Below are 22,991 nucleotides of genomic sequence, written 5' to 3'. Positions count from 1 at the left end.
GAGCCTGGGGTCTGGTACTTCTTCTTTCACCCTTTAAATATTGGAAGGCTGGTTTCTCCATTACGGGCTAAATATAGACAAGGACACTGAAGTATAACCCCTCAGCATCCTCATTGCCTTCATGGGGTATATCTGAGTTTGGCAGTGGCCCTCTTAAAAGTCAAGGGCCTTTATTTGGAGAAAATATTTCAGTGGTGGTGTGGACTTAAATGGTACAGTGAGCATAATTCTTCCTATGATTGGACATAGTAATTCCAATATTTTATATCTAGAAAGGGAAGAAAAACTAAGATGACTGAGCTGTAGTCATTCCTCATTAAGGAGAGTTGTGTTATTATGTTGGCTGTGTTGTTCCTAGTTCTATAGCTTCCATTAAAACAATGCAAACAAATACTCAAGAGCTTTGAGGCAGTGGGGTTCTGAACAGTTAATTTGAGATAGACTTCTAGTCCAAGTGCCAGCTAATCTTTGGGGAAGCTAGTTAACATCCTTAAATTTGCAAGGTCTTAGAAAATAAAATGCCTCCCTTTTTGGGTCAATGTGAGGAATAAATAAGTTAATGCATGTAAAGCATTTAGTTGAGCATGATACGCGATAAGTAAATACGTAAAATATTGATTGCGATTATTGTGGGCTGTGTCGTAAATAAAAGTTATTCCCAAGTAGTTAAGGGCATAAAAATCACTAGTAGAAAATTTTCAAGATGTACATGAGGGCCCCATTACCAAGAAAATTTTATTTTGTAGCTCTGAGTTATGCACCAGGCGTTAAAAAACAGTTCCAGATATTATCATGATGTAGGTAAAGGGTCACCCTTATAGTAGCATCACTAAACTTTGTATGCAACCTAGTGGATTCTTACATGGTCTAAAACGCCCGAGAAATGTGGCCTCCTTTATTTTGTGGAGCCCTGCCTTTTAGTGGAATTAAGTAAATTTTGATAAACAAGCTTTATTTGGATATCAAGGCATTGGCTAGAACAAAGCAGATGGAATCTTACAGATTGAAGGAGTTGGTCAGAAAGAGGTATTTGTTATATTTTATTTTATTGAAACTGTTCTGGAAAGGTGCGTTATGATTCCGCTTTGGGGCGCTGATTCCTGTCATCCGCTGTCTTGCTAGGTGACCCAGGATGACAGCGTGATTGTTTAAAACATTAATCTGTCAGTTTTGGTAACTTTCACGGACAGTTCTTTGCCATAGTTTTTGACTCATCGATGAGGTTTACATAGCTTTACAGTTGACATTGATTTGTTCCATTCCATCTCGACATCTGGGCTTGTTCTTTCCAAACTTGTTGAATGTTTTGCTGTAAGCCTCCTATTATTACCCTGTCATCTGTGCCACCTTCCCTTCAGATTTGGCTTCAGAACATGTCTCCATGGGATGAAATTAACGTTGCCCAGAATTTGTGGCTATGGAGTCAACTCGTTCATATGAAAGGAGAATTAAAAGTGATGTGAGAATAAAGGTCTCCCAGGATCACTTGATGATACAAATCCTTGATGGGTGCAGAGATGAGGGAATCAGGGGGCAAGAACTCATCTACACAGTGGAAAACTAGTCTTTCATCTTTCCTGCAGAGATTCAAGCCAGAGGACAGAGAACAGTTCCTAGACCCTGATTCTCTCCCAGGTGGAAAAACATCTGAGGACAACATTTATACGATGATAATGACTATAATTCACTCTCTAATAAAATATTTCAAAACATTTGAGCAGTCATTTTGCTCCACTATTGCAAGCAGAGTCACTAAGTCAAGATTCCCTAAAATCATTGCATCTTAGAGCCTGAAAAGAACTAGCAATGATCTTCCACTTCTCTCCTTTGACATAAAATTAAAGTGATTGTGTTGATATTGGTGCTTCTAAAAACTAGATCTGATCTGCAGAAAAGATGGCAAGACATGGGCGGCACTGAAATAGAGAGGGTGTAGTGAGCGTCTGGGCGAAATAGACAATGTGCTGAGTCTCCAGCAAGAGGCAGGGAGATATTAGGCAACGGGCAGCCTTAGACGGGAGGATGGAAGAGGTCAGGGGAAAGCAGAGTTATCTGTTGGGTGAAGGGCTCATTGGACAGGCCAAGGGACCATCGAATGAAGCCAGCAGCAGGCACAGAAATGGAATATAGAGAAAGGGCATCAGTCCCCAAGAAGGTTGATTCCTTAACAAGATGCTCCTATAAAGGCCCCAGGCCTAGAGCATGATTGCTATCTTTATTACCGACCCAGGGATTTACTCAAAATTAAAACGAGGTGTGGACCAAATGGAAGAAATAGAGGACACAGTAGGAAAGTTGACTGAGTCTTTCAATTTTCCTCACAGGACTAGCACCTTGAACAAGACCAGTACCTTCTGTGGCTCATTAATAGGTTTTCCTTCCTCATCTAACTTGATTCAGCACGAGGGGCAAGTTTTCTTGAGGGCTCATTGAAGAGAACCCTGGGGCCTCCACTGTGGAGGTTGAACCCGACAGAGCCCATGCCCCTTTCTGCCCTCCGCCCTCTTGCCCGCCACCATTCCGTTAGCAAACAAGAGGAGGTCTTTTGGGCTTCCCTGGTGGCGCAGTGGTTGAGAGTCCGCCTGCCGATGCAGGGAACGCAGGTTCGTGCCCCGGTCCGGAAAGATTCCACATGTCGCGGAGCGGCTGGGCCCGTGAGCCATGGCCGCTGAGCCTGCGCGTCCGGAGCCTGTGCTCCGCATCGGGAGAGGCCACAACAGTGAGAGGCCCGCGTACCGCAAAAAACAAACAAACAAAAAACAAATAAAAAACTCCTTTACTGTAGGATGCCCTCTCTAATCCACCCACTTCTTTTTTCTTTTTAATTGGCACACAGTTGATTTACAATGTTGTATTAGTTTCAGGTGTACAACAAAGTGATTCAATTGCATATATATATATATATATATATATAGGTTCTTTTTCAGATTTTTTTCCATTATAGGTTATTACAAGATATTGAATATAGTTCCCTGTGCTATACAGTATGACCTTATTACATAATAACGGGTATCTGCTAGTCTCAAACTCCTAATTTATCCCTCCCACCACTTCCTCTTTGATAACCATAAGTTTGATGTCTATGTCTGTGAGTCTGTTGCTGTTTTGTAAATAAGTTCATTTGTGTCATTTTTTAGATGCCACATATAAGTGATAACATATAGTATTTGTCTTTCTCTGTCTGACTTCCCTCTAGGTCCATCCATGTTTCTGCAGATGGCATCATATCATTCTTTTTTGTGGCTGAGTAGGATTAAATTGTACCACATCTTTATCCATTCATCTGCCGACGGACATTTATGATGCTTCCATGTCTTGACTATTGTAAATAGTGCTGCTATGATTCACCCACTAGTCTTAATTCCCATGAAATCCCATTCTCTAGACAGTTTCTAAGTCCACATTTTGGGGGTATTTTTTTAACAATTTTATTTAGTATAATTGATATACAACCTCCACCCCTCACCCCGCCGCCTATATTTAATGTATACAGTTTGATGAGTTTGGACATATACATACACCCAGGATACCATCACCACAATCAAGGAAATAAATATGTAAACATACCCATCACCTCCAAATGTTTCCTTGTGTCCCTTTCCTTTTTTTTGAGGGGGGTGCTATAGAAACACTAAAAATGAGATATACTCTCTTGACAAAATTTTAAGTTAACAATTTTAACACTGTTGTTAAATATAGGAGATCTCAAGACTTATTCATCTTGTATAACTGAAACTTTATACCCTTGAACAGCAACTCCCCATTCACCTCACTCCCTAGCCCCTGGCAACCACCATTCTATTTTCTGCTTCTGTTGTAAGTTGGACTCTTTTAGATACCTATGTAAGTGGAATCATAAAATTTTTGTCTTTCTGTAACTGACTTATTTCACTTAGCGTGTCTTCCAGGTCCATCCATGTTGTCGCAAATAGTACAATTTTCTTCTTTTCAAAGGCTGAATAATGTTGCATTATATGTATATACCGCATTTTCCTTATCTATTTGTCTGTTGGACATTTAAGTTGTTACATATCTTGGCTGCTGTGAATAATGCTGTGGTGAACATGGGGGTGCAGGTATCTCCTTTAGATCCTGATTTCACTTCTTTTGGATATATATACCCAGGAGTGGGATTGCCAGATCATATGGTAGTTCTGTTCCTAATTTTTTAAAAAAATAAATTTCTTTCTTTATTTATTTTTTGCTGTGTTGGGTCTTCATTGCTGCACGTGGGCTTTCTCTAGTTGTGGCGAGCAGCGGGTACTCTGTTGCGGTGCGCGGGCTTCTCATGGCAGTGTCTTCTCTTGTTGTGGAGCATGGGCTCTAGGTAGTTTTGGCTCACGGGCTCTAGAGCGCAGGCTCAGTAGTTGTGGTGCACGGGCTTAGTTGCTCTGCGGCAAGTGGGATCTTCCCGGACCAGGGCTCGAACCCATGTCCCCTGCATTGGAAGGCAGATTCTTAACCACTGCACCACCAGGGAAGCCCCTGTTTCTAATTTTTTAAGAAACCTCCATACTGTTTTACATAGTGCCTGCACCATTTTACATTTCCATCAACACTGTACAATTTCTCCACATCCTCAATAACACTTGTTATCCTTTGTTCTTTTGATATATCCATCCTAATAGTTATTAGATGATATCATATTGTGGTTATGATTTGTATTTCCTTGATAATTAGTGATGTTCAGTGCCTTTTTTATATACCTGTTGACCATTTGCATTGAATCTTCTTTGGAGAAATGTCTAGTCACGTACTTAATGCATTTTTTAATTGGTTTGTTTTGTTTTGTTTTTTTACTATTGAGTTGTATGAATTCCTTATCTATTTTAGAAATTAACCCCTTTAAATATTTTCTTCCATTCCATAGTTGGCCTTTTCACTCTGTTGGCTGTTTCCTTTGCTGACAGAAAAGGAAGCTTTTTAGTTTGATGTAGTCCTACTTGTCTGTTTTTGCTTTTGTTTCCTGTGTTTTTGGTGTCATATCATGTTTTATATAGCCTGATTTATATCACCACTTCTCCACTGAAAGTGCCCAGGAGAAGCCATATTAGCGGTCTTGTGCCTTACGCCTATTCTTGTATTTATTTTGCTGACTTCTCTTGTTCCTTGTCCCTCCAAATCCAGATAACCTGCAAAGATCTTTCTTCACCCTTCTTCTCATCTCTCTTTATAGTTTCACCTTCACTGAATTAATTTAATAGCACATATTCACTTACAACCAGTATTATAAAGTTCACTAAATATATCTACATTTATTTTTCCCATTAATTTCTTGGGTACCCACCAGCCCTTATTAGCAACATCCCTCTCTTGAATGCTCTCTCATCTTAAAGTCTCTAAGATACCCAAGAATTATTCAGTCCTGAGAGGTCTGTTCTCCCTCCAGATATTAAACTGAGTTAGAACTGGGGAAGGTCATCTTCCCACCCACATCACAGCATAAGTATCTCCCAATGGAATAGAAGCTCATTCACTGTTGTAATGTTGCCCTGGAGGATACTACAGATACTTTTACGCCACAGGAGTGATCCAAGTTTGAGAACCTCAGTTGCAGCTCAGCTAGTTCCCAATTCTAAGGTCAGTTTTTAATTCCAAGTGTAAAACCATACAGGACTAGCTTAGGTCCTGACAGTTCCCATCCCCAACCATGTGCTGTGGCCAAAACAGCCCTTCCTATAAGTCTTAGGCCCTTGGGTTGGGGTAAGGTAGAAAATGGATGTAAAATAAGTGACAATGCAGTAAGGCATTTTGGAACCCAATCTCTAGAGTTCATACTAATAAAAACTATTTAAATAATGAGTAAATATGAATGTTAATGAACTTCATAGTTGACACTGACATCTCATGTCTCTACAGTAATGGACTGCTGTGGTCTCTGAAACAAAATAATTGACAGTATTGAGAATATTTAGTTCATTCAATATTAATTCGTTCATTCAACATTTCCCTTCTCTATGTCCAGATCTCCTAAGACATCATCTTTGATCTCATTCTCTTTCCTACTTTTGAAGGAAGAATTTCTTTCCTGACTAAGGCTAATCCTTTCATCCCATTACCTTAACATTTTTGTAAAGTAAGGAAAAAAACAGAACCTAAGAAATAGCAGGTTTATGATGTTTATATAAGGCAATGCATGTAAAGCACTTAGTATCGGTATATTTATTTAAAAGATATTTATTGAGCACCTACTATGTGCCAGGACTGTCCTAGATACCAGATACAGTGGCAACTCAGCAGGAAAAGTTTCCTCCTTATATGCTGTCCTAGTAATTATGCACTCAATAGTAAGTGATCAATAAATACTTTTGCCTCCAATTTTTTTATTATGTTTTGTGTTACTTTATTAATAAAATGTAGGATTTTAGGTGCAGAAGAGAAACCGCCTTGCTCCTGGAAGACCTTGACATTGCTGTGTACTCCTTAGAGAAACACAGAGGGAAAATTCACTTAATTACTTGCTTGTTTCATATATGCCATGACAAAGTAAACATTTATTGAATGGACATTTTAAAAGGCAAAACATTGATTCAGTTTCCTTAATAAAGAAAATTCCAATTCAATTAAAAAGTCATCATGCAAACTAAAGATACAAGTAACCCAAAAAGAGCTTCTATTTTTAATACTGAAATAGTGAACAAAATTAAACGGGTAAAAACTTCAGTACTTAGCTGTTTAGTAGTACATTTAGTATGAATTTTTAAATACAGTGGAAAATAAACATTTACAAATCAAGCATGGGGGAAAAATAGTTAATTCTTAATCTTTCACCTTTCAGCTAAGAAAGTAACAGTGACCCAGGAGTAATACCTTCCCACCTGAAACAACAACAACAAAAACAAAAACACCAGTTTTCAAAACACTACACTTTAGGCAATGAAGGACAGTGATTTTTTTTTTAATTTTTATTGAAGTAGAGTTGACATATATATATATATATATATATATATATATATATTTTCAGATTCTTTTTCCTTTTAGGTTATTAAAAAATATTGAATATAGTTCCCTGTGCTGTACAGTAGGCCCTTGTTGGTTATCTATTTTATATATAGCACTGTGTGTGATTATGAGTGTGTGTGTGTGTGTGTGTGTGCGTGTGTGTGTGTGTGAAAGAACCATAAAGCTCTGTAAGACAACTTTTATTTCTCAAAAATGCATTGTGTGGGGCTTCCCTGGTGGCGCAGTGGTTGAGAGTCTGCCTGCCGATGCAGGGGACACGGGTTCGTGCCCTGGTCCGGGAAGATCCCACATGCCACAGAGCGGCTGGGTCCGTGAGCCATGGCCACTGAGCCTGCGTGTCCGGAGCCTGTGCTCCGCAACGGGAGAGGCCACAACAGTGAGAGCCCCGCGTACCGCATTGTGTGTATGTTACAAAAACATATATATATATACACACACACACACACACACACACACAGGTTATATATATAGATTATATACATATATACATATATATATATATATATATATATATAGCTGAGTCACTTTGCTGTACACCTGAAGCTAACACAACATTGTAAATCAACTATACTTCAATTAAAAATAAAACTGAAAAAAAAGATTCTTTAGATACATAAAGCAAATGAGGTGAGCCCTACAATTGCCCCAGCTTACTGCCTTGAGAGAGTTACCCCACAACAGTGGAGAAAAGGAAGGGGGACCCAGGCAGAGCCCAGAGGACTCCCTGAGTTGGGGAGAAAGTACTGAGAACCCAGAGAGGTAAAGGTGCCTGAAATTTGCAGGGCAAAATAGAAGAAAGGTGATTGCTGCTCAGAAAGAGAACCCTTGAGATCTGCAGAGGGTCCCCTTGGACTATTCAGCAGAGAACTGAGCAGCACATGTATGTAAGGAAACCAGCAGGGGGCAGGGAAAGAACTACCTGGAAGGATGGGAGGAACTAGTACCTGGTGTTCACACCAGGACCCAGAATATGTGCTTACACCCTCCAGCCAAGCTGGGAAACCAGCTGGGAACCTGATGCAGATGCTAGAATTAGCAAATCAGGACAGTGAAACAGTTTTTAATATGTGTATTCCATATGTTTAGAAAGTTAAATAGAGACATGGAGGATTTTTTTAAAAAGACCCAAATGAAACTTCTAGACATGTTTGATTCATCAGTGTTTGAGATTAAAAATACACTCCATGGGACTGATGGTGGATTAGACACTGCAGAAGAAAAGACTGGTTAACTTGAAGACACCAATAGGAATTAAACAAAATGAAATACAAAGAAAGAAAAAAAGACTTTTAAAAGTGGAAAAAGGAATCCATGACCTGTGAGACAATTCCAAGTGGCCTAATGTACACTTAATTGTAGTCACCAAAGGAGAGAAGATAGCGAGAAAGAAAAAAAAAATTTTGAAGAATTAATGGCTGAAAAATTTCCAGATTTGATGAAAACTATAAAGTCACAGATCCAAGAAACCCACTGAACCCCAAGCATAAGAAACCTGAAGAAAACTACACCCAGAGAACTTTAAAATCAAGTTGTTCAGCACTGATGATAAAGAGAAAATCTTAAAAGGAGGCAGAGAAAAAAGATACAATATATTCAAAGACATGAAGACAAGGAATATCATAGTTTTGTTTGGTTAGAAACAGTAAATGCAAGAGAGAACAGTGGAGCAAAAATGTCTTTCAAAAATGAGGGCAAAATGAGAACTTTACTAGGCATATACATCTGAAAGAATTCATTACTGAAGGAGCCATATTACAAGAAATATTAAAAGAAGCCTTTCAGACAGAAAGGAAGTGATGTCAGATGGAATTAAATAGCTGCACACAGATGAAGAGCACTGAGTATTGTGACTATAAGTTTGGAAGGCAGATTTCATGAAGAAAATGTCTACTAACACCCCCCTCCCATAAAACTAATGTGAAGAAAACATTTAGTGAGGCCACAGCCTTCAGCAAGCACACCCAAGGGTAGTGTCTGTCCTAGCAGAAGCCCAAAAAGTTTTGTAAATCCTGACTCAGATTGTCTTGCCATATTGGACTGCTTGTAACATATGCAAAAATGCAGCAAATTAAAGTGCTTTAGATAATACGAATAATGAATTTCTGTTTACCTATGAGGAGCTCTGTATAATCTTTGTGTTAATGTTTTTAAGGTGTTATCAATTCAAAAGTATGAGTTTGTTTACTGTTATACAGACACATTTAAGATAAAATATACAGACATACCTCGTTTTATTGCACTTCACAGATACTGCATTTTTTAAAAAATAATTAATTAATTTTGGGGGGCTGCATTGGGTCTTCGTTGCCTGCATGCAGGCTTTCTCGTTGCGGCAAGCGGGGGCTACTCTTCATTGCGGTGCACGGGCTTCTCACTTCAGTGGCTTCTCTTGTTGCGGCGCATGGGCTCTAGGCACGTGGGTTTTAGTAGTTGTGGCATGTGGGCTCAGTAGTTGTGGCTCATGGGCTCTGGAGTGCAGGCTCAGTAGTTGTGGCACACGTGCTTAGTTGTTCTGTGGCATGTGGGATCTTCCCGGACCGGGGCACGAACCCGTGTCCCCTGCATCGGCAGGTGGACTCTCAACCACTGCGCCACCAGGGAAGCCCCCAGACCCTACTTTTTAAAGGTCTCACCCTAGGGCATCCCAGGGTAGCAAATAAAATAAACTCATCTTTTCTGGGAAGACAAATCCCTGTAATGCTGGGAGTTTTAGTTCTCCCAAGTTAACATCTACCCTCTTTTTCAGTATTTTTCCACATTCTTAGAAGGTTTCCCATCATTAAAATACAACTGTGCCAATAATTTATTTTTTAAAAGAAGTTATTTGTGACATTATGAAAACTTTTTCAGAATTTTTTAGTTAAAATACATAATTTACTATAATTATGTTTATAAAAACTTAAGTGTATGGAAAAATAAAACATAAAGCTTACAATATGGTATAAAAGTCCTGTAGCTGGAACAGCTGAAATCCTTGCCGTACTCAATGAATCATTTTTCATTAAAGTTAATCTTTTAACAGCGGGTGTCAGGCAGATTTTTAGAAGCATTCTTCCTTGGTTCAGCTGGCTGTTTTTTAAGGTGATGTATCAAATATCACAAAGGTAATTCACCGTGTAATTAGACTCTGTAATTAGAATCAGTGTCCTTGTCCTTCTGCTGGAATATAAAGAAGGAAAAGTGTAGGTTTAAGGCATTATTTTCTTCAATCTGCAATAGGTAAGTAATATGAGAGATGCAATTAGTATATAGAAGCACCTAGATGGCCAGTAGGGACTAAACACGATACTCCAAATCATATAACAAATAAATTGTTTATTTATTGTTTCACTTTTGGTTACAGGGGTATTAATATCTGTTGGGTACAGGACATTTGCCAAACATAGCACAGGCTTATTTTTCATGGTCAGTGTCTCATTTAATCTTCACCTCAACCTAATGAAGTAAGTATTGTAAACCCATTTTACAGATGACGAAACTGATCCTTAGAAAGACTATAGCTTATTCAAGGCCCTGCGGCTGATGGGTCCCAGGACTGTGATATGAATTCAGGTCTGTTTGAAATCCTCATCCTTCTTCGGGTCCACATCAGCAACCTCTGCTTCTCAAATTTAACATCTTGAGAAATCCTAATCTTCCCTTTGACCATACTGTCTTTTTGGTCTGATTTCCAGTTTCCGTATAGCTGATAGCATTAATCTTTTTGATGGTTTTATTTCAGGAATTACAGTTTGAAAGGCTGACCCGAGAGCTAGAGGCAGAACGCCAGATCGTCGCCAGCCAACTGGAGCGATGCAAGCTTGGATCCGAGACCGGCAGCATGAGCAGTGTCAGGTACTGTGCGCACTGCTCCTCAGGGCTGGGCTTTGAGCTGCCAGTGGAAGGAAATTGTGGTGTTTCTCTTCTCCTTGCAAACCTGGCGGTCGATTAGAACATTCAGTCAGATAGATATTGGAAAGGAATTGTAACCAACCCAATTTAAGATGTTCAAAAGGTGTCTGATCTGATTTGTACTTGAAACTCTTCATAAAATGAATGCCTGCCCTGAATGCAAATTATGCATCATTTTACACAAAAAGGAGGCTTTGTGTTTAGTCAGCTTACTGGAAATGAGGAGATGCCATGTCACAGTCTCTCAGCTTGGTTCTTTTTTCTAAATGATCCAGAGTTGCAGGTTCTGGAAATGAAGGCGAGAAGGTTTTGGTGTAACTTGTATTGTTTGCTAATATACAATGCTAAATTATAAAATTGCTCCTCAGACATCAACCAATGCAATTCCTGTGTGTGAAAGCATTCAAATCCATAGATAGAATGGATTGCTTATTCAGTTAGGGGTTGGTTTGAGATTATGAAATATTTAAAAACAAACTTAGTCGCTTGACCACAAAATAAATTATCTGCCTAAGGACCATGTGTTCATATTTAAAAATAGAAGTGTGTGTGTGTGTGAGTGTGGCGTGTGAGTGTGTGTGTGAAAGAAACATAAATAAACCTCCGTAAGGTGACTTTATTTTTCAAAAATGCATCGTACTTTCCTGTCATCTTGTTCTGTATTGTGGTTTTGGCATGCTACATTTTTAGGGAGGTATATTCGTTAAGGAAACAACAGTTGCTATGGCAAATAAACTCCAGCATTCTAGCGACTTAACACAATAGCGGTTTGTTTCTTACTCATGCAACAGATAGAGGTGGTGGATGCTGGTCAGGGGGCTGCTTCCCTTCCACGCAGTAATTAAGGACCCGGCTTCTCTCTTGAGAGCCCTGCCATCCCCTACGGCCTCTTGGTCAATTGCATTGTCAATTGCATCACTGCAACCACAGTCCATTGGTGAGAACCAGTCACATGCCCTCTCATAGATGGAAATGGGGCAGGGATTCCTAGTCTTGGCGTCTGTAGCCACTCTGCCTAAAAGGCAGGAATGTGAGTTTGAGGGTCTCTTAACCAACTACTGCCACAAAAGAACTAAAACATGCTTGAATCCATTGCTCTTAGAATATTCTATCATTGTAAGATTAATTTGTAGTTGGAATGTTTCCTATTGGAGCTACCTGCCATTAATCTTTTAACATTGTTCTTTGCTTTGTCCAACAGTGATAACCTTTAAATGGAAATCATTGCACCTCTTGTTAGACTAAATTGCTTTGAAATATCATTTTCAATAGTAAAGCCTTAATTGCGGTATGTTAAAGCCCATCTGCTTTGGCACACAAGTACCTAGGCTATACTAGCTACAAATAGGTACATTGTAATCTCTTAAACTCATCACAGACTTGTCTGAACATCCATATTGACTAAAGTAGGTTGGACAAGAAAAAGGAGAAGTGAATTGTGTCCACTTGAAATTGTTTTCAGAAGGGTGACTGGTTGAAGTTAGTGAGACTAAAGTATGGGGGAAAATAATATTTATAAGTGTGTATTTGATTTAGTACATGTGGTTGTACATATTTGAAGAGCTCTTTTTTAATGGTGAACATTGCCTGAGAAGCTAAGTCTGTCAGATTTTTTTAGGTCTGTAAACACTGGTTGAGTTGACATCTACATCATTTGCTTTGAAACCCATTGTTTCACCATTGGTCAGATTACCTTTTCAATTTGTATTCCTAATCTTTCTGTGTGATAACTTTGCATACTCTCCATCTCCATCTTGTATTTTGTTTCACCCCCCTCCAGCCCTTGGTAGCAGCAGGCCTGGGGGACCATGTTGTATCCTGTGTCTCAATTCCCAACTTCTGATTGGATCAGAAATGGATATCTGACCCAAGGGTGATTAATCCAGTAACTGGCCTGCAAGAAATTAGTCTTGTGCTCTTGAGAATGTGAACTAAGTGACCCCAAATCTGTGACATCTAATGGTTTGTGCTAGGAGATGGTGGCCATGAGGATTTGGTGCTGGTGGAAGAATCTGTGGTGACATAGAGTAGTCCAACAGAGACTCTGTGGTTCCTGAAAGTCAGAGACCAGTTTAGTTCCCATTAGGACTGGCTGCATTTAGATGTTGCATCTATTAGACTACCTTTTAAATTCTTAAAAACTTTCCTCCTCCCTCATTTGATTTGATTGAGTTGATATCTTTTCTTAGGTCTAATGTTTCATGAATAGAACACATCAGTGAACTGCCAAAGTAGGCAGAAAAATTATCCCATGACAGCTTGTGATTATTTATACTGTCTCTTGTATTCCCAGATCACAGCCCATGATACATAATCAATAATTCTGTATTAAATATATATTAAATAATAGTGCTGAGTGCAGATGACTCTGCCTGATTATTTCCCCTTGCCATATAGCTATATATATGTCTTCATAAAGCTTGATTATTTTTGTATTTTGGAAAAGTCTAATGTATGAATCTGCATTTGAATAATAAAAGAAATTTACTGATATTTCACTGGAGAAAATCCAATACATACCTTCCACTGTTTTTTTTTTTTTTTTTTTTTTTTTTCTGTCACAACCTAGTTGTTTGCTCAGCTTCAGAAATCAGAAATGCACCTTTGGAAATTCAAGTCTTTATTAAGGGTGATAGACTAACCTAGTTAGCACATCAAAGGGGATGTTTAAAAATAAACAAAATAGAATGTAAACAATTTTTGAAAAAGGAGAGCAGATAAAGAAGTCTGTGATGGTTTAGATTTGTTTTATCTTCTTAGGGATACTAGGGATGAGTAAGAGGGTTTGTTAGAGGGAATGAAACAGAATCAAATATTTTTCAGATTTTTATATAAGTGGTAAAAATGACTGGTAAATACAGTTTGGTTTTCCTCTGCCTGTACTGGCGTTAGGAAATTGCTCCATCTGATTCCTAAGACCTTTCCTGGTAGTTACACTGACAATTTAAATGTAATGAAAAGACATTATTAGTATGCATTAATAACAGCCAACTTTGTAATAGTCAATCAAATCATAAATGAGAATGCCGAGAATTTGGAGAGTGGAGAATCTGGAGATAGCTATTGTTGCAGCACAAAGCAACTTCTGCATCCTCATATCTAGGGTACAAGTAGCTGCAAATAAGAACACTGTGATCTCTTAAACTCTTCTCAGACTTTTCTAAGCAAATTCATATCATAGCTTCCAGAAATCAGATCAATTAGTGGTTGTTGAAGTGTTATCAGTCTTCTGGAATAGAATTATTGCTTCTTACTGTAGCTACAGTTCCACTATGTCCCTCATCGCCTTTCTCTCTTGGCTTTCCTCACTGGTTTCAGGTCAAACCTTTCCAAGCTCTTGGATCCTCCTTCCTCCCACAACAAGAGAGTTTGGTTCCCTGGCTTCTCCCTAATTCCCCAGAACCATCCAGATCTGAATCAGGAATGTTATTTATATAGAGGAGGCCCTTTATTTAGGGTCATGACCAAATCCTTCTTGCTAATAGGCTAATAGCCCAATTCCACCCTCTGGCCAGTTGCAACTACTTGGTTCTCACCCATTCCTCAGGCGAAGACCTGTCAGGGAGGTCTTGGTCCAGCAGCCCTAGGAGCCACCTGGTCCTCTTCTAGATGGGGCCCTGTGTTGCTCCTGCAAGCCCCAGAGGACCTGCCTGTACCCATGCCCTTGTCATACTCTCTACAGACCCCTGGAACAGCATTCTAACTCATCCCTTTGCCTGCATTCTGCCCAAATCCATCCTCCATGTGGTATGAAATTGATCTACGTAAACACATAGATCAGAACCATGTCTGTGAAGGACCTGTTCCCGCTTCTGCAATTTCATGAATACACCACTCTTTCCCACCTCACGTGGTTATAGGCATGTGATCCCTTCCATCTAGAATATCCTGCTTCTTTTGCCAGGTCATCTCTTCCTGAGTTACCCAGCTCAGGGCTCACATTCTTCTGAATGTCTTCCTGATCTGTTCAAATTGGGGCCAGATGTCCCTTCCTTGGGAGTTATTAGAACTTAACAAAGTTTGGAGTCTGGGACTCTGTTGACCTTTCTAGAAGATCCTTGCCGCAGAATGTTTTAACCTTCAGTCAAAGGACACTGGGGATTTTCTCAAGTGCTACTGAAAATTTAAGGATACCAGACTAGATGCCTTACTCATATCCCTTGATTCCCATGGGCAGCAGGAACATAATGGGAGAGAACTTGAATTCAAGTAATAGTTGGACCTATCTTATGAAATCTTCCTAAAGGAGACCTGATGCTTGGAAGACTGATGATGATGATGCTGATGATGATTTTGACAAGAGTCGGTCTGGAGCTCAAAGACAATGTCAGAAAATTCAAAGCTAGAGAGATTTGACACATGATAAATTCTCCTTTGCTGGCTTTAAAGATGGAGCTAAAGACGTGGCTAGCAACACATGTGGCTTCTAGATCCTGAGAGTGATTCCCAGCTGACAGCCGGCAAGGAGGAGGGGACCTCAGTCTTAGGACCAAAGGGAATTGCATTCCACTCATAGCCTGAATGAACTTGCAAGCAGGCTATTCCCCAGAACCTTTAGAAAGGAAAGTAGCCCAGCAGAAACTCTGATGAGAACCTTGTAAGACCCTGAACAGAGAATCCAGCCATGCCACGCCTGAAAAACTTATGAAATTTACAAACTTTACAAAACTTACAAAACTGTTAGCTATAAAAAAATTATATGTTTTCTAAGCTGCTCAGTTTGTGGTAACTAGTTATGCAGTAATAGAAAATGAATACAGTGCTTTTCTATTGGTGGTATTATATATTACAAGCTGAATTATGAAAGTTTTTTAGAGAAAGTAAATTTTATTCTATGAGCATCTGTATTCCATTCAAAAGTTTAATTTCTGTTGCCAATTTTTCATGCATATGCACATGCATTTGGATTCACATATTAAAATAATCTATGGCTTTGATTCTAAGAAGTAGAGGTATTTGAATGTAGAGTGGAGTCGTTATTTACTGTAGAATAAGGAAAACTAATAAAGCAATCATCTTTAGCCTTGCCATTTTTATAATATAGATACCCAAGACTCCAACTGGAGTAATATATGTTTAAAAAGACAAAATGTAGGAACTTCCCCGGCAGTCCAGTGGTTAAGACTCTGCCTTCCAGTGCAGGAGACAGGGGTTCGATCCCTGATTGGGGAACTAAGATCCCACATACCAGAGGGGCACAGCCAAAAATTACAAAATGTAATATATGTGTAAAAAATGCTTGCTCCACATTAGAAGATGCTCTTTCTTTCTAGCAGATGAATTATTGAATTTCTCACAAACCAGTTTCTTCAAAAGTCTGCCATATTTTGGAGATTGGGATACAAAAGGAATTAATGTTATAAATGTTATCAAAGGTCATTCTCTTTATTAACTAGCTTCTGTGAGTATGCCAACAGTTTTATAAATAGAGTCTAAAAATCTTTTCCAGACCTACAAAGAAGTCAGGCTTCTTTTAGAGTAAATACTGATCTGGTTAAATTAGCAGTGAAGAAATATGTCAAGTAGTCACAAACTTTTGTCAGATGAAATGTATTTATTTAAAAGCATAATTTCTGCATTTTCTTAAGAAGTCATATATGAATGTAATTGTTTTCCAAAGTAAGGCATATTGTGCATTTCTTAATTATCCTGCAGGATATGATTTTGAAACAAGTAGATATTTCCATTTATTCTTTTTAAATAAAGAAGGAAGAAATTTGCCAAAATACTTCATTTTGGAAACCAGACATATTAAATAATTACTTGAAATTTTTCAAATAAAGTTTTTTTTTAATTATGTAGATATTTCTACATATACACACATTCCTAAACAGTCATGTAGCCAAAGGCAAAAAAACACTCAAAACCATAAGATTCTAGATTCTTACCACCAGTGAATACTTCTGCCATTAAAAACAAAAGAAACAAAAAAAAAAAAGAAAAGAGCTTTTGAATAATTTTTAGTTTTTAAGAATTTTTTTTTCATTAAATGAAGTTTTTATTTAAAAAACCTGGACAAAAACTGCTGCCTCTTCCTCCCCTGCACTGGGACTTTGTGAGCCTCCGCAGCCACTAGAAGTAGGTGCTGGGCCTCTTGTTTCTTCCCCTCATCTCCAAGTAATTCCCCAAGGACAGAGCCTCAGAGTATATGGCAAAGCAGTGGCCATATACTGCTCATAACAGTTCAATCAATGCCGAATGAATGAATAAAAAATGAATGAGTACACAGTACTTTCATTACTGTTCTTATTCTCATTGCTATTTTTTGGGGGGCAAAAATCACCAGTCTTACTATCTATACATATTTCCATCTCTATACATTACATATAACATATTGTATATTATTCTGACCTTGCCAGATTCCAAAATAGTACTCTGGAATCCAAGGCCTGTTGGTTTGATGTGCTCTGTGATGTGGAACTGTGGTTGACCTATTCTCATATTTTCACTCTCATCTTAAGAAGATGATGATAGTAGTGATAATTTTAACAATAATAATGGTAGTATTTTTGCAGCAATTTCCATAGGCTGGGCACAATATTAACTGTGGTTTATATAGGTCATGCCATTTACTCTTAGTTAACCCTATGAGTTAATAAGTCTTACTTGTATTTCATTTTGTAGATGAGAAAACTGAGATTCTGAGTGAGAAATTGCTTTCCCAACATCCAGCAGCTAGTGACCAGACATTGGTTTTTGAACCCATGATTTTTGAACCCAGGTATCTTTACTCCCCAAGTACACATTTAAAATGCCTCGCTGGAATGCTGTTATTATCGTGTCTTAAATGGTGTCTTGAATTATGTTGTAAATAACCATCTAAATGTCTTCAGTCCATTTTCACCCTAGAGGTAAAACGTTTTTGAACTGATTTTCTTCTTCTTCCCTCTCCTCCCCCACGCCCCCCCCACCTCCAATGATTATAGCAGTTTCAAAGTTCTTCATCTGAATATGTTTCTGATTTCATTCTTATACAAATGACATAAAGAGTGTCAATAGTATAGGTTATCATTGCTTTTAAGTGCATCCAAAGTAACTGTTCAGTATTCTCTTGCAAATTGCCAGTGGACAAATTACACTAAGTCTATAAAATACTAGTTATCACATTGTCTTAGTTCAGGCTGCTGTAAGTGAATGCTATACATTGGGTGGCTTACAAACAACATAAATGTATTTCTCACATTTCTGGAGGCTGGGAAGTGCAAGATAAAAGCACAGGCAAATTCACTGTTTGGTGAGAAGCTGCTTCCTGGGTCATAATCTTTATGCTGTGTCATCACATAGTGAAAGGGACACGGGAGCTCTCCAGGGCCTTCTGTATAAGGGCACTAATCCCATTCATGAAGGCTCCATCCTCATGACCTCACCTCCCAGAGGCCTCACCTCCAGATACCATCACACTAGGGATTAGGTTTCACCATAAAACGTAAATTTTGGAGGGACACAAACATTCATTCTATAGCACAATTAAACACATTGTTCTAGATTTCTGTGGGGTAAGAAATAGTCAACTGTCCTGAGAATTTTATGTAGGTCCTAAAAATATTTAATAGTTATAATTATCTGATATATGTCTTAGGGCAATTATTGTATCTTAACACTTTTGCATCAAATTTGAAGCCTGTCCTCTTTCCAAAGTGAGATATCAACAAACTAATATTAGTTTTACATCTAAAAATTATTAATATACCAAATTTTATTTAGAGGTTTTGCACTGTAAAACAGATTTTTGAGGAAAACTAACTCTAATATATATTGAAATTTAATATTCCAATTGGTAGAAAACTGCAAATATTTATAAATATAGTTAGTCTAGAAGATGCTTCATGTTTTCTTTCATCTTTACAGCATTTTTTTTTCAAACTCATAGATCTGAAAGGTGAAGTTTGTGGCTCCATAAATTGGACCTAAATTTCATCATTGTGTTTTTTTTTTTTTTTTTGCTGTACACGGGCCTCTCACTGTTGTGGCCTCTCCCGCCACGGAGCACAGGCTCCGGACGCACAGGCTCAGCGGCCATGGCTCACGGGCCCAGCCGCTCCGCGGCATGTGGGATCTTCCCGGACCGGGGCACGAACCCGCGTCCCCTGCATCGGCAGGCAGACTCTCAACCACTGCGCCACCAGGGAAGCCCCCATCATTGTGTTTTTATGGTATGGCCTAGCTTTCCTAATTTCTCTGAATTTTACTTTTCTCATCTACACAAATGGGGATAATGCTTTTCAGTAATTTTGTAAAGATTAAATGAGAAATGTAAGTAAAGCATCTCACACAGCATCTTGCATGCTGTTACTAGTGAATCATATATGTTTTTTGCCCTGATACAGATAAGTTTTTCACTGAAGTCTCCTTAATTTTTCTGCAAAAAATTATAAAATAGTTCCTCTCACTAGGACTAAAAGGATCTATCAGGATAGCACCACTTTTGTCTCTTTCATAATATAGACTAGAGAACCACATGGAAATTGACACAATGAAATGGAAGAAAGCCAAATCAGTTTCTCTTTCACCTGGGGCAACTTAATGCGTCTCTGGACCCACTGCTAGAGCTAGAGATGGGACTTTTGATATTGTGTCATCATCAAAAGGAGAGCAGTAATGCAAGGATAACATATGTATAGCAGGAAATAGTAAATTAAGGTATAGAAGCCAGTGACTCTCTGAATAGATGTGTTTCAAACAGGGAACAGCAAGAGATGAATGCATTGACCAAAAGATGCACGCTCATTAGTCTCCTGGTTATATAAAGCTATAAGTGTGTTGAGAAGTAGAAGGACCTGTTGATGAAGGTATTTGTGTGTCCTCCATTCTGCCTTTGCTCAGATGCCGAAGGTCCAAAAGCTTTTACCAAGTTTACTTAAATTTATATTTGTCTGTTATGCTCATGTCAGAGGACTGGAAACCAGTGATATTTCAACTGACAAAAAAACAATGAGTATTTGATCCACTTAAGAAGAAAGAACTTCAGTTGTCAAGACTGGATGATGAACACCATGAGCGCTGTATGTTCAAATTATTAAGATGGAAAGGTAGTCGGGGCATAGCAGGAAGATCATGGTCTTGGCACTGAAACACTCAAGCTGTGACTTGGGACAAGTCATTTGGGTTTTCTGGGCCTCTGTTTCCTCACCTGTAAAATAGGAAACATTGAGCACTTAAGTCTGTTCCAGATGTGTCACTGTGCCCTTCATCTCATTCAAACCTTTCATGATACACAGTAAGTCATGTCTGAATATTTTAACATGGGGACTTTTCTTGGACTTGAATGATAGAGCCAAGTAATTCAGTCGTGAGGATGGCAAGATGTTACCAAATAGATCTGGTGCTTCAGAGGAAGGCAGATAGATGTCTACACGTTTATGTGGGGAGTTTGTTCAATATGGGAACATCTCCAGGTGGGTTATGGCATGGACTTTATATTTGGGAAAACACAGTCTAAAAGAAGTTTGTAAGTATATTGTAAACTGCCTCAGATAGTCTAGGTGTGTTCTACATTGGCTAAAAGCTGGGTGAAAGACAGGTAGCTGGAAGAGAGCTTTTCACACTGGGAGCTCACGTGGACTGGGACTCTTAAGAAGTAAAATCACTGGTTTTATTTATTTAAAAAAAGATGCTTGTGAAAGACTGTATGGACCCAACATGTTAGCAGGCACTCCTTGGGCTTCCAAAGTGAATGTGGGGCTTCCCTGGTGGCGCAGTGGTTGAGAGTCCGCCTGCCAATGCAGGGGACACGGGTTTGTGCCCCGGTCCAGGAAGATCTCATATGCCGTGGAGCGGCTGGGCCGGTGAGCCATGGCCGCTGGGCCTGCGCGTCCAGAGCCTGTGCTCCGCAATGGGAGAGGCCACGGCAGTGAGAGGCCCACGTACTGCAAAAGAACAAAAATAAATAAATAAATAAAAAGTGAATGTGGTGAAGCTCCTGGTCTCCAGGGGGTTACTGTCAAATACAGAGAGAGAGACATAAGCAGGCAGAACATGCTGGAACATGTTGGTGCCATGAAGAGAACAGGAGGCCATACCAGTGATGGTTTCACAGAGGGATATTTGTGTGTCGAAGATGTGAAACATTGGCAGGGAAAGAACTGGCATAAAGGCATTGCTCAGAAGGAAAGTACAAAGTCAGAAAGACAAGGGTGGATAGGAATCAGTGTGGTTGGTATAGTGAGCCCATAGATGGACTGGTGTTGATTAAGGGTGCAGACAGGACCATTTGGTGAGCAGTCAGGCTAGAGACTTTGGGTTTTGTTGAGTGGGCGATAGAACATGGAAGACGGTTCTCCCCAAGGAAGTGATATTCTGGAAGGAAGCATTGGTTCTGCCAGCTGCGTGGAGAATAGATTGAAGCCCATGGAGGCTGGTGACAGCCACATAAGATGCTAGCCTCTGTGCAGGAGATGGGTCATAAAACTGAAAGCAAGGTCATGAGCACTTGACAGTGGTTTCAGAGTTAGAGTTGGGAGGGTCTGTAAACTCACTTGTGTCAAAGGAGACAGAGCAGGATTGCAAAATTACTATTTTTTTTTTAACTTAAACATTTGGGTAGGCTAAGCCAACACTGTGAGCAACCATTGCCTATTTTCAACAAGGAACCTTTGATTTTTTTATTTCATGGTATGTGAATGTATGCTAATTCCCTTTTATCCAGGAGAAGCTATCATAGAATTTTAAATTTAAGAGATTGCTGCGTTAGCAGCAGGCAGCAAAGATGTTGCCTAATTTGTTGACAGTAAAGTGGTATTCATAAGCCCCAGTCTTCGGAAACATCTGTTTGTTTAGTACCTCAAGAGCTGAGGAAGTTTAAAACTTGTCACAAATTGTTGCTTCGTCTTACACACTTATTTGAGAATGTAACTCTCAGCAAGATTTTATTGAAAAGATCTGTCCAAGGAATTGACTGCCAGCTTTACCCCAAATCTAGCAATTAACCTTCTCTTTCTGATGTGTAGATGATGGTCTCCACCTGTTGAGACTCACTGTCATTTTGACATTCCTCATTTAAGGTAAAGAGTTCATTCTGTCTTTCGGGATTCTGGGATTGCCTGTCGTATCATAAATGCCCAAGAAATACTGAAGCTCTGATGTTTAGGAGGTGGTCCGGGTGGTGTTTAAGACAATGCAGTTTGGAACCGGTAAGTTTTGGCTTTGAATCTTCGCTCTGCCTATTGCTAAGTGTGTGACATTGGGAAATATACTAGTCCTCTAGAAACTCAATTTATCTGCCTGTAAATTGGGGCGAATAGTACTTATCTGAGATGTTGGTTATAAGGATCAAATGTGGAAAAGTGTTTAAAATAAATAACATAGTGTTTGTCACTGAGAAAATATTTGATATATGTGGGCTGGTCCTCTTCTTAATGAATTAATTAATTTTTATAAATATTATAATTATGACTCACTTGTCACGTGCACAGGTAGATAGGAAATGCCCTCATCTTCATAGAGCACTGTTATTTGTTTATACCTTTCCTTCTTTTTGTTTTATTTAGTGGATGATTATGATGATATCAAATTAACTGAAGACAGAGTATTCTGACTGTCACCATTTTCTGCTAGGGACACCACAGTATGGTGATATTCTTGAATTAATGTGTGAGCAGTATGTATGTGATCATATAGCCACGATGTACTGAAACATCACACTGTTTGATATGGTCTCATAACCATAAAAATTGCACTTGCCTCAGGTGGACAGTTGCTCAAGTCACTATAATTTTGAGTGTCTGTGTCCTACTGTCACTAATAAGCTCATTTAATGCCTTTGTAACCTGGTACTAGAAAATAATTTTACCAAAGAGATGAAGGTGGGAATAGAGAAATTCCTCAATGTTACTGAAACACTGGAATTGTTAGCACTGTTTTAAAGCCTTTTGGGGTCTTTGAGGGACTGTGGAAGCTAACAGCATCCCTCTGGGACTTGTGTCTAAAAGCTGAGGTCTGCCTATCTAGTTCCCAAATCAGAGAAGTGTTGCCCTCAGCCATGTGAGTGGGTTGCTAGGGCCAGTGAAACAAGGACAAGTCTATAAGAACATGGGTTTGTGGAGTCCTCTTTTAGGACAGGAAGGAGTGCAAGATCTCATTCATCCACTCATTCATGGCTTCGTTAAACACACATAAATTATGGCCCTACTATGTGTCAC

General features: G+C 39.1%; 1 protein-coding gene across 1 annotated transcript in view; it reads left to right on the top strand.

Annotated features, from left to right (window-relative positions):
- LOC132517937 (uncharacterized) overlaps window positions 1-22,991 on the top strand; it is a 175,230-nt gene that overhangs the window by 61,826 nt on the left and 90,413 nt on the right. The window contains exons 2-3 of the mRNA XM_060145960.1: window positions 10,685-10,797; window positions 15,101-15,180. Of these exons, the coding sequence (XP_060001943.1) occupies window positions 10,685-10,797; window positions 15,101-15,180 (193 nt within the window). The remainder of the gene's footprint in view (window positions 1-10,684; window positions 10,798-15,100; window positions 15,181-22,991) is intronic.

The sequence above is a fragment of the Lagenorhynchus albirostris genome, chromosome 3 (genome assembly GCF_949774975.1).
Source record: "Lagenorhynchus albirostris chromosome 3, mLagAlb1.1, whole genome shotgun sequence".
Lineage (NCBI taxonomy): Eukaryota > Metazoa > Chordata > Mammalia > Artiodactyla > Delphinidae > Lagenorhynchus > Lagenorhynchus albirostris.
Note: the sequence above shows the minus strand (reverse complement) of the source record. Positions and strands in the feature narration are given on the sequence as shown.